Genomic DNA, 12,643 nt, shown 5'->3' on the forward strand with positions numbered 1-12,643 from the left:
CATACATGGCATATACACATACATACAGGCAAAACATTTATACCTATAAAATAAAAATTAAGGTTTTTTTTTAAATTTTGGAATAAGTATAAATGCAAATATATTTTAAAGGAGCACACAACCACAGAGCTATGTGGGGCTTATGGGAAAAGCTGGGAAGCACAGAACTGGTTCACCTGACCTCTGTGTTTTACATACTCAATGTGGGTTTATTTATACTTAAATACTACTCAGAAGGTTTCTTGCTTCCAGTGACAGAAACCAAACTCTAGCCACACAACACACCCAGGGGAAAGAACAGCTGGGACGGGGCGTCATGACTGCAGGGTCTCTGCGGCCAAGCTGTCTGGGCCCTGTCTTTCTGTTTCGAGAGTGATTGCCCCAGTGACTGCCCTTTTCTGCTTTCATACACCTATGGATATTCCTAGGATGTGTCTAGAGACTAATTTTTTTTTTTTAAAAAGTTGCACGTCTAGCTGGTGTGGTGTTGCATGCTGTTAATCTTAGCAGTTGAAAGGCAGAGGCAGGTATATCTCTGTGAAGCTTGAATCGAGACTAGTCTACATCGTGAGTTCCAGGTCAGTCAGGACTATATAGTGCTCTAACTCAAGGAAAGAAAGAAAGAAAGAAAGAAAGAAAGAAAGAAAGAAAGAAAGAAAGAAAGAAAGAAAGAGGAAGGAAGGAAGAAAGAAAGAAAGAAAGAAAGAAAGAAAGAAAGAAAGAAAGAAAGAAAGAGAGGAGAGAGAGAGAGAAAGAAAGAAAGAGAGAAAGAGAGAGAAAGAGAGAAAAAGAGAAAAAGAGAAAGAAAGAGAGGAAGTTAGTTGCAGGTCAAAAGGCACAGATGGTAAATATTCCAATAAATGTTACCCAAAAGTAAAGCCAGTTGAGTGACCCTCCCCCAATGCTGGCCTCAGCTTGTCTGTGTTCTAAGGTAGCCCTGTTTCCTTAAGAGCTCTAGTCCTGCCCCAGGGGCAGTGTGAGTGAGTCTCCTGCCCCAAGAAGGCCCAGCTCACCTCCACAGACACCTGCTTAGCAAGCCCTGCCACACCAGACCTCTTTGGTCCTTCCCAGTGGCCCTGGGTAGCAGTGCTGGTGGTCTCACACTTAGGTGCTCCTCCCCTTGGTACTCTGGGGAAGGCAGAGAGTTTCAGAGCCCCACATGAGTACACTTCAGTCCTTCAGGGCACTGGCACAAAGCTCCAGCCTCAGTCACATCTGGGCGCTCTGGTTGTTTCAGATATCCTCCGCATAGATAACCTCTGGCAGTTCGAGAACCTGCAGAAGCTGCAGCTGAACAACAACATCATTGAGCGGATCGAGGGCCTGGAAAATCTCACACACCTGGTCTGGCTTGGTAAGGACTGGCTCTGTGTCTGCCTTTTGTTAAAGGTGGCCCACTGCCAAGGACATCCATCACCTCCCTGCAGAATAATCGCTGTGACACTCAGCCACCAGCCTGTTAGCCCAGGCACAGCAGAAATGCTCTGTCAGTTAGGAGCAAGAAAGTGACAGTCTGTTAAAAGCCTGGGGCTTATGGTGGGCAAAGCATGACAAGGATGTGCTTCTGCATACTAAACAGATGATTCCATCCCACCTGCTAACCTCTCAGACTAGTGGGCACAGGGGCGGCCATGGACCCGCATTTTACACAGGCACAGGTGGACAGCTGGCCATTACAATGAGCACAAACCATGGCCATGTGCTAATTGTGATCTACACGTGTTTCACGTGAGTTTCCTGGTTTCATGCACCATCCCCATCATAGCAGTGAACAAGCTGAGGTGGTGACAAGTTAAATGAGGGCCATAGGCTCCCTTGTCAATCTCTGTCTAATTCTAGAACTTTGACCTCACTGCCAAGGCCCCTGGGAGCTTGGCCTCTTAGGTGCTTCCCCGTCTAGTGAGGGGCAAGGGAACATCTAAAGAACAAAAGGGGGACAAGCTGAGAGCTCCTCTGACACGTCTTGTTTGGCCTCCACAGAGATGCTCAATGGCTGTTGTTATCCTAGTTGATGGTAAGGCTCAGAGAAACACAGCCAAGCAGCAGCAGTGCTAGGCTAACCCCACCCCTGTCTCATCCCAAAACACATGCTCCTCCATTTGCCAGGCTTCCAGGAGCCATCATCAATATAGTTCTCAATCTACAAGGCACTTTCTGATGTGTTTGCACTGTTATCGGGAGCCTCAGTAACCCAACTCATGGGTTAAGGGGACACTTCACAGAGGCAACCCCTGAGGCTCCAAGAGGCTGACTGGCCTACAGGTGGCAGAAGCAGATGGAGCCAGTCTGACTATGGGGACCAGAGCTCCTGCTCAGGCACCCTTTGTTGTACCCTAGTACTCATTAACACTGGTTCCTGGTCCATCTGCACGGTGAAAAACCACCTGTCACTACAAGAGGTGAAATCAGTCGCTCGACATCAGGACGGTTGCCCATGCCAACCCAGGTTCTGATCAATACCCAGAATCCAGCAGGTCAACTTGTTTCTTGGAGTAAATCCATGAGTTCTACAAGGGCACCTGTTTGCCTATTTACCCAGAGGGAGATTTGAATACAAGCCACACTACCCTCATCCTGGCCCAAGCTTCTCCTTCCTGACTGATGGAAGAGAAAGATTGTCAGAGAACATGCAGGGAACGCTTACTTGGAAGACGGAAATGCTAAACTGATGGGAAGCAGCCTTGCTAGGGTATTCACAGCATAAAGGAAAGGCCATCTCACAACTCTGCCCCTCACCCCCCAAGAACACCACTGTAGATCTGCTCCTCCGTGTTTTCATCCCAGAGCCAAAAGGGCTAAGAAGACCTCCCAGTCAGAGGGGAGCTGGCAGGAATGGGTATATGGCAGATAGGGCACATCAGGAAAAGAGACCATCTAATGCTCCTAGAATCCTCAAACAGTGAACCAGCTCCTTAGCTAAGTGTCACTCCCAAGAGCTCAAAGCAGCCCGATGGCTTTGGTTCAGGACTGTCCCTCCTCTAAACAAGCAGTGTATCCTCGGACCCCTCGGAGTCCTTCTCTTTTGCAGATTTGTCCTTTAACAACATCGAGGCCATTGAGGGCCTGGATACCCTGGTCAACCTAGAGGACCTGAGCTTGTCCAATAACCGGATCTCCAAGATAGACTCTCTAGAAGCCCTGGTGAAGCTACAGGTGCTGTCACTGGGCAACAACCAGATTGGCAACATGATGAATGTGAGTACTAGGCCTGGAGACCCATGCCACAAATACCGCAGGGCCTCTGGATGTGCCAAAACCAAGGTCTGTGGTGGTAGACACACAGTATGCCCTTTTCCTAGAAAGATCAAACATCCAAATTATTCCACAAGGGCTTTGAATATATTGAAAGACCATGCTTAATCCAACAAAACAATCTCTGGATACCAGACTTCATGGCCTCAGCTGTGGTCGTATACTTGCTCTGAGTCTCATGTTCATGTGACAAACCTACTGGATATAGGGCATTTGTCCTATGCTCAGTGAGACAGAGATGGCAATATACGATCCTTTTGGGGGATAACCTCATTATCTAGACAGATGTGACAGCAAGTTAGGGTCTCAAATAACAATGAAGCAATCTCTGTGGATGGTAGGAGAGCAATCTAGGTGCCAACATGTGTCTTATGACAGCAGGTTGCCCAGCACCCATCACAGTGGGCTCACAGTAGGGAGATACAGCTGAGACTCTGCTAACAATCACTGAGGGCTATGGTAGCAGTGGCTTTGTAGCTTCTCCCATTTAGCCACCAGCCCAGGGCTATCTAGTACCTTTCAAGACTCCATTTCCACATATATTAATCCGTTGGTCTGGCTTCAGTCCTAACTGTGTATCCAAATGGTTTACATGAACAGGAGTGAGTCAAGGCACCAAGTTATTGCCCATATTCAAGTCTATTCATCAAAGCCAAACCCTAGAGGTAACACAGTCTTCACTTTGCCTGTCAGACATGAGTCCAAGTGAGGTACAAGCTTTCTGTGTCTCAGTTTTCTCACCTGTCAATAGAGAGGTGGCAGTAACCTGTCAGCCCAGGCTCTAGGGGAGGTGAGAAATAAAAGTACTTGGTGCTGGCTGGAGCAAGTTGTTCTCTCTCTCTCTCTCTCTCTCTCTCTCTCTCTCTCTCTCTCTCTCTCTCTCTCTCTCTCTCTCTCTTTCTCTCTCTCTCTCTCTCTTTCTCTCTCTCCCACTCACCCCCCTTCTCCCTTGTCTGGTTTCCCATTGTAAACCTTAAGTCATGGCTGTCCAACCTCTACCACCTGAATGCTGGGTTACAGGTGTGCGCTCAGCTTAGGAGCAGGTTAGCATGCAGAGGCCTGTTGTGGCTGATATCTTTGCTAGAGAAGGTAAGGGATGATAGTCAACCTGATTCCAGAGCCTTGAAAGATGAGAGAACCCACTGGGCAATGGCAGTGGTGTATGCCTTTATGCCTTTAATCAAGCACTCAGGAGGCAGAGGAGAGAGAGAGAGAAAGAGAGAGGGAGGAAAGGAGAGAAGAAGGGAGGGAGGGAGAGAGGGAGAGATAGAGATAGAGAAAGACAGAGACAGAGAGAGAGAGAGCCTTCCATCCAGCCAAAGGAGGATGGCTTCTTAGTATCAGGTATGTGAGCAGAAGCTAGAGAGGCACCTGGGAAACCTGCATGGAAGTCAAGGATGTGCGAGCAGCCTGGGAGCTGAGATCAAGTTGAGGACAGCAGCATCTAGAGAAGTGTCAGCATGGAGACTTTGTGCTCTGGCACATCCACGGGTGAACTATGTACAGGAGGGAAATGCACCACTGTTAGGGTAGACTTGGTAAGTCACGTGAATGGTTAATCAAGGGTAGTGCCACCTAAAAGGCACTGCCTGAAAGAAACAGAAAGCTGGTCTCTGGCTGGCTGGAAGCAACTAAAATGATCTAGTGGGGAAAGGGAAAGCCAGCCTTGAGTGCTGCTGAGATTGCTGCTAGGATGGTGGGGACTTAGTTCTACTGGGCCCCCAGAATATCCAGACCACCTTCCAGATGAGACTCCCTAACTGCTGGAGCCCGCCTGAGGCACTGACCTTCAATTCTGTCCCCAAGCAGCTAGGGTCACTCCATGCAGATTAGCTCCTGCCCAGCCTGTGGGGGAGCCTCTGGGGACATGGAGACCTTGCTGACACAGAAGATGACAAGGTGGAATGCTGCCAGGAAAAGTCTGTCCTGGCTGAAGCATCTGCTGCAAACAAGGGCACTTGTGGTGTGATTTATGGCAGGGCAGAGAAGAGAGCTCGTCAATAGGACCTAAGGGATATCGATTCCTTATACCTCTGGGCTCCCACATCCTTAGCATGTCCTCAGGGCTGTTTATCCTTATAGCATCCTTGTTTATATATGACATGGAAGAGAGAAGAAGTCTCTTCTCTGCTATCAGTGTTCCTTTAGTCTGCAAGGCCATTGAAGGCTCTGTTCCTACCCCCAGACCATGCCATGTGTGAACACGGCCAGCTGGGCAGCTTAAGTGAACAGCAAAGTAAATCAATCGTTGACTTGTTATTAGTATGAAGTCCTCCTGGAAGGGCCAAACCCCAGAGGTCGTATAGTCTCAGAGGTTTGCTATCTACAACAGTTCAGAGCATTTAAACTCACCAGAACGCTTTCCAAATCCAAGCTCCAATTATCCAGTCAGTCCTCTGTTCTGTGAGATAAGGAATTCTCCTGCTGGCCAGCAGGGGGGCCAAGTAAGGTGTGACTAGCAGAGTCAGCCCAAGTTAGCTGCCACCTACCAGCTGCCTGACATTGAACCAGTGACTTAGAATTTTGTGTGTCTATTGGCACATCGACAAAATGTGATCAATAGTAGACCCCAGGGTTGTTGTGAAGACCAAATCAGTTACGCTACTGAATGCCTAATGCAGGACCTGGCACATAGTAGGTACACAGAAAATGATGGTCATTCAGAAATTTTCAGGTTCTGAGTTAACCCCAAATAGCCCTTTTGGTTTTTGTTTGTTTGCTTTCTTTTTTTCGTTCTTTTCTTTCCAGATACACTTTCTCTGTGTAGCCCTGGCTATCCTGGAACTCACACTATAGACCAGATTGCTCTGAAACTCAGAGCTCCACCTGCCTTTTCCTCCTGAGTGCTGGGATTAAAGGCATGCACCACCACTGCCTGACTCCCCCTTGTTTTTGTTATCTTTATTTTTTTATCCTTTCCTCTTTATTTTCTTCTTCTCTTTTTAAAAATTAATTTCTGTTTTAGCACTGTTAGGGACATGATCCAGGAACTTACACACAAAAGGTCCATGTTCCGGCACTGACCTAACTCTTCCAACTTCAAACCCTGTTGTTGAGCATTTAGCATCAGTTTCTGCCTTAGCAAGTCCTGCACCCCATATCTCATCCTTTGGACACTGAAAATTTTAACGAAGCTGAGGCCTTCCCCAGGCCTGGACAAAAGGGGCCAGAGAGGTTCCAGCGGCTATGTCAGGATGCCCCACTCCTAGCAGAGCCTTTAGTACTCTGCCATGCTGCCCGGCAGCACCTTGGCAGGATGAAGCCTTCTTGTTCTCTCCAATGGGGTGCTCTTTGCTAATACTCTAGATGCACTTAGAGCCTATCTCCAAAGAAAGAGAAAGAGCCTGCAGGAGATCTGAAATACCTAGGCCAGGTGTCCCCAGGACTGTCATCTGGAGACCTTAGGGACGGTGGATCCTCTTCACCTAACCAGGCAGTATTGCTCTTTGTGACTAACACTCCTTAGGCATTGGCCTCAATGCTAAGTATCTTTGTTCTGACTCTTTCCTATTTATTTGACATCTAACTGCCTGCTGTTTTGTGATTTATTTATTTGTTAGGTTTACTTTAGCACCTGCTGATTGCATTAAAAACCCAGAAAAGTTTTTAACTAACTCCGAGCACAGAAGCCTCAGTTTTACTTTCTCTTCCCAAACCATAGGCTTCTTCTAAGGTCCATGAGTATCCTTCCATGCATCCAGTTTTTAAACATGTGTGACTGTCACATTGGTCCAGGCCTTCAACTGAGCCCTCTCTTCCCCAGTCAGCACTTAGCATGAGTATTGGCATAGCAGAGAGGAGATCCACTCCTCTGCTGGATCCCTCCATCACGTGACCTTGGTTCTTTAAGGTAGCAGTCAAGGTTGTTTCTAGATGGTACATTGCATGCAGGGTGTTGCACACATTGCATGCAGGTCGTAGCATGTGTCCATGAGCAGGATGCAGTAGAACAGGGTCCTCTATATCTGCACCAGCCCATCTGTAAGGTAAACTCCCGGGGTGGGGCTGCTAGATCACAGGACGTTGTGCATCTTTGTCAGATTTCTCTTGTGAGCTGAGATTGTTTACAGACCCACCCCACCCCACCCCTCCTCCATGCAGTGAAGGGGCAGCCTGCTCACTCTCATCTGCTATGACACATTTCGTCAGCAACATTTTCTCTCTGTGGCTAAAAGACATTAAAGAGGGCTCTTGAAAAAAAATATTTTAGAAAATAAACCTAATACTGTTTTCCTCCATAAACAAGACTCCAGTGGCTTTGCAGTTCTTAGAGCAAGCACATTTAAATTCTTGCTGAAAGCCTGTGGTGTTCCAGGAACCAGCCTCTCCCATATAGCTCACATCCTTCCACCTGTCCCCTCCTCACTGCTCTGCAGCAATCTTGGCTGAGTGCTGTTAGTGGCTGTGCCAAGCCCTCGGTTGCCTCAGGACCTTTGGGTTCTTGGAATGTGCACCCTCCCTGCTCCCAGGGATGTTGTCTACGTGAGGGTTTCTATTGCTGTAATAAAGCACCATGACCAAAAGCAACTTAGGGAGAGAGTTGCTTACACTTCCACATCATAGTCCATCATCAAAGGGAGTCAGGGCAGGAACTCCAGGCAGGAATCTGGAGGCAGGAGTTGATGCACAGGCCATGAGAAACCTTTCCTGTCTAGCGCACAGTGCAGGGTCTGTGCTCCAATGATGCTGTCATGCAAGCAGTTGTCATGCCAACTGGTTGATTTCCCCATTTTACTAAAACTGAAGCATAGGAAAAATAAATGACACCCAGTGAGATGCTTTGCTTGCTGTTGTCCAGTGAACGAAAGGCGAGCCAGCAATCCAGCTCCATTTAACAGACTTGGGATGTTCATGTGGTTCTATTGCCCTATTCTTTTTTTTTTTTTTTTAAAGATTTATGTATTTATTTTATGTATGCGCACACCATTGCTCTCTTCAGAGACACCAGAAGAGGGCATCAGATCCTATTACAGATGGTTGTGAGCCACCATGTGGTTGCTGGGAATTGAACTCAGGACCTCTGGAAGAGCAGTCGCTGAGCTATCTCTCCAGCCCCACATCACCCTGTTCTAAGTGGCCACTCATCCAGGGGCTGTTGTGCCTGCTGCTGACTGCTTTTCATAGCTTATTTCATTTAGCCTTCATGACACTGATGACACACCATGTCATTCTGCTCATTTTATAGAGGAGGAAGTCAAGGCTCATACACTAGACCACTCATGTGACCTAAATCCCACAGCTGGGATTTGAGCACTTGGGATTCTTCTGAAGGCTTGTGGCTACTCTCAGGACTGGAGTCTGGCTCAGAAGCCCCAAACTCTCACTTCTCTGTATGGAAGGTGACCTGGACTCAGGAAGAGTGTAGAGGGGAGATGCTGTTGTATGCTGTTCTTGGGGCAACAAGAAAAGCAGCTCTGCTTTCCTGTTCCCCAGGTCATTTACCTGCGCCAGTTCCCATGCCTGCGAACACTCAGTCTAGCTGGGAATCCTATTTCTGAGGCAGAGGAGTACAAGGTGTTCATCTATGCCTATCTTCCTGACCTCGTGTACCTGGACTTCCGGCGCGTTGATGAGCAGGCAGTAAGTGTCCCAGCTCTGTTTTCAGTGGGAATCATGAGACAGTGAGAAGTTCTCCCCATCCATGACTAAGAGAACATGTTTTCCTGGCTGAGCCACTTCCCCCCTATGCACACCACTCCAGCAATGGGCTCCCAAGGCTTATTTCCAATACATTTCCAGGCCTAGGTCACTCCTACATAACACCCAGGGCTATTGTCTATTTTCCAGGTGGAGACTCGAGGTGAGTAAAGGAAGGTGAACAGTAACTTGTCATGATCATGAGCTGGTGGCAGGGCCAGCCCAGACTCAACCCAAGCTTGTATGAGCCTGGGAGCCATCCCATAGCAATACCCTTAAGGCTGTTACTCCAAGCTGGGAGGGCCCCACTCCCATCCCCATCTTTCTGGGAGCACACATAAGCTGGCAACCAAGGGAATCAACCCACCAAGAGTCTCCCAGTCAGTTACAGTTAATCTTAGAGTTGGCTCCTGGAAGTTGGTCATTCAGCCCCATGCTGGGCCAGCTAGTGTGTGTGTGTGTGTGTGTGTGTGTGTGTGTGTGTGTGTGTGTCCGTCCTTTACTTCCTGCCTCTGTCCCCTCTCCCTTGCCATAAAGAGTATCTGGACAGTGGAGGGCTACCCTAATGTTTACCTATATATACCTACAGCCTATATAGAGAGCCCTGCCCTGAGGGACAAGCTTGTTTCCAAACTCCAGTCTCGTGCTGTTCACAGAAATAAGAAAAGTTAGAGAGTGGCTTCCCCATCCCCACCTACAGTATGAACCTGAGTATTTCTCTTGTTCTTTGAGTATGTGTGCATGGGCGGGACCACAGTCTCATGCAATCCAGCCAAGAATAACTTTGAACTCCTGAGTGCTGGGATTACAGATGTGTAGTGTTTGGCTCTGAGATTTTTTTTTTTTTTTTCGAGACAGGGTTTCTCTGTGTAGCCCTGGCTGTCCTGGAACTCACTCTGTAGACCAGGCTAGCCTTGAACTCAGAAATCCACCTGCCTCTGCCTCCCAAGTGCTGGGATCAAAAGCGTGCGCCATCACTGCCCGGCTGGCTCTGAGAGTTTTACTTCTGAGAATTATTCATTTATTTTATGCATTAAGAGTACACTGTACCTGTCATCAGACACACCAGAAGAGGACATCAGATGTCATTACAGAAGGTTGTGGGCCACCATGTGGTTGCTGGGAATTGAACTCAGGACCTCTAGAAGAGCAGTCAATGCTCTTAACCACTGAGCCATCTCTCCAGCCCTAATTCTGAGATTCTTAAATCCAATGGTTATGGTGGCACACTCCTGTAACCTCAGAACTTAAGAAACAGAGGCAGGAGGATCAATAGTTTGAGTGAGTCTGAGCTAGATTCAGGCCATCATCAGTTACTCTTAACTTTGTCTCAAAAAAACTAAAGACCAACCAAGCAAACAAGCACTACCTTTAAACCCAGTTCTGTCCGCAGAGCAGGTTCTTACACTGTTTCCCTCTTGTAAACCCTCTTTGCCTGAGAAAATGTACATGACTGTGGGTAAATAGGTATGCTGATGAAACAGTTATTGGTAATAAATTGTAAAGAATTTTAAGATCAATTCTTTGGTACACATAAAATCTTACCATTTGTTTGTTTTTGTTTTTATTTGTTTGTTTGTTTTTTGTGTTTGTTTTGGTTTTTTGAGACAGGGTTTCTCTGTGTAGCCCTGGCTGTCCTGGAACTCACTCTGTAGATCAGGCTGGCCTCAAACTCAGAAATCTGCCTGCCTCTGCCTTCCAAGTGCTGGGATTAAAGGCATGCTCCACCACTGCCTACCAAAATCTTACCATTTGTCAAAGTCACTAGCTTAGTGCTCACTCAGGTCAAGTGCTTGCCACAGGTTTGATCTCCAGAAACAACATTAAAAAGCCAAGTATGAGTGGCTAGAGAGATGGTTCAGTGGTTAAGAGCACTGGCTATTGTCCCAGAAGACCTGATTTAGTTTGTAGCACCCATGGGGAGCTCCACAATCACTTGTAATTCCACCCTAGAGGAGGCCAAGTCCCTCTTCTGGCCTCAGTGTGCACTGCATGCGTGTGATACAGTAATACACAGACATCATTCAGCCCAGACACTCATACACATAAAATTAAAATAAATAAAATCATTTAAAAAGCCAGGTATGGTCCAGGAAGATGTCTGAGCCAGTTAAGGCATCTGAATCCAATTCCCAGGACCCACATGGTGGACAGAGAGAACTGACTTCCTAATTTGTCCTCTGACCTGATGTTGTGATGCAGTGCACAAGCATGTGAACACACACACACGAGTAAGGGCACAGAAAATGAATGAATTATTATGGTAAAACATTGAAAATCCCAGTGCTAGGGAGGCAGAGAAAAGAGGAGCCCTGGAAGCCGCCCAGACCAGTGAGAGACCCTGTCTCAAAAACCAAAGTGGATGGCTCCTGAGAAACAAAGCTGTCCTCTGGTCTCTATACACACATGTGTACCACATATACACCCACTCCCCAAACACACACACACACACACACACACACACAAAAGCACATTTACATACTAATAAGATGAAGGTACTTGTTTATTTTTATATAAAAATTTAATTAATCTTGGTAAATCTAGAGAGATGGATCAGCAGGTAAGAGCAGTGACTGCTCTTCCAGAGGACCCAGGTTTGTCCCTGCACAGTGGTGGCTGACAACCATCTGTAACTCCAGTTCCAGGGGATCCAACACCCTCTTCTAGCCTTCACAACCACTACATGCGGGTGGTTTCACAGACATACATGCAGGCATCCATACACACAAAATAAAAATAATACATCTCAGTTTTTTAAATTAAATATTATTGGGGGCTAGAGAAATGGCTCAGTGGTTAAGAGCACTTGCTCTTGCATAGGACCTGGATTCAGGTCCCAGCACATTCATGGCAGATCATAGCCATCTATACCTGGATCCCTTTCCAGTTCAGGGGCTCTGATACTCTCTTCTGATCTCCACAGGCACTAGGTACACATATGGTACACATGCATACATACAGGCAAAACATTCATACACACAGTAAATGAAATGTAAAAAAAAAAAAAAAAAAAAAAAAAAGATGAAGATCAGGTACCTTTAATCTCAGCACTCAGGAGGTAGAAGCAGGCAGATTTCTGTGAGTTTGAGACCAGCCTGGTCTGTATCATGAGGCCAGCCAGAGCTATGCAGAGATCCTATCTTAAACAAATATTAAATCTTGACTAGATAAAAAAACTGCAAGATGCAGAGACTCTTCAATGGTTTTAAGAGTTGGTTAATATTTTGATTTTTCTAATTCTCTCTTTTTTAAAAAAAATTATCTATTTATCCTATGTATTCTGTAGTTGTATGTTATACATTGTAGCTATCTTCAGACATCCCAGAAGAGGGAATCGGATGTCATTACAGATGGTTGTGAGCCACCATGTGGTTGCTGGGATTTGAACTCAGGTCCTCTGGAAGAGCAGCCAGTGCTCTTAACCACTGAACCATCTCTCCAGCCCCCCAAATAGCATTTTTTAAAACCAAACATCCTAACATAATACAATCAAAAACTACACTGGTGGTACTTATGTACCAAAGAAGGATGGTCACAAAATGTTTAAAGTCTTTGTTTTCTGAAATTAAACAATTATGTTTCTATAACAGCAAGAAACTTTGTATATACAGCAAACAACGCCATCTCAAGTCTGAGCAGGGGACGGTGGGGGTACCTGGCAGCATGGAAGATGACAGTCGTGTGCACACACGGGGTATGGTAGATGACAGTCATGTGCACACGGGGTATGGTAGATGACAGTCATGTGCACACG

At 46.7% G+C, this 12,643-nt stretch overlaps 1 protein-coding gene across 2 annotated transcripts in view; it reads left to right on the forward strand.

Moving 5' to 3' along the window:
• Drc3 (dynein regulatory complex subunit 3) overlaps nt 1–12,643 on the forward strand; it is a 42,628-nt gene that overhangs the window by 9,211 nt on the left and 20,774 nt on the right. For both annotated transcript variants that reach the window (XM_031354378.1, XM_031354379.1), the window contains exons 4-6: nt 1,238–1,354; nt 3,029–3,195; nt 8,686–8,832. In XM_031354378.1, coding sequence (XP_031210238.1) covers nt 1,238–1,354; nt 3,029–3,195; nt 8,686–8,832 — 431 coding nt within the window. The remainder of the gene's footprint in view (nt 1–1,237; nt 1,355–3,028; nt 3,196–8,685; nt 8,833–12,643) is intronic.

This window comes from Mastomys coucha, unplaced genomic scaffold (genome assembly GCF_008632895.1).
Source record: "Mastomys coucha isolate ucsf_1 unplaced genomic scaffold, UCSF_Mcou_1 pScaffold5, whole genome shotgun sequence".
NCBI lineage: Eukaryota > Metazoa > Chordata > Mammalia > Rodentia > Muridae > Mastomys > Mastomys coucha.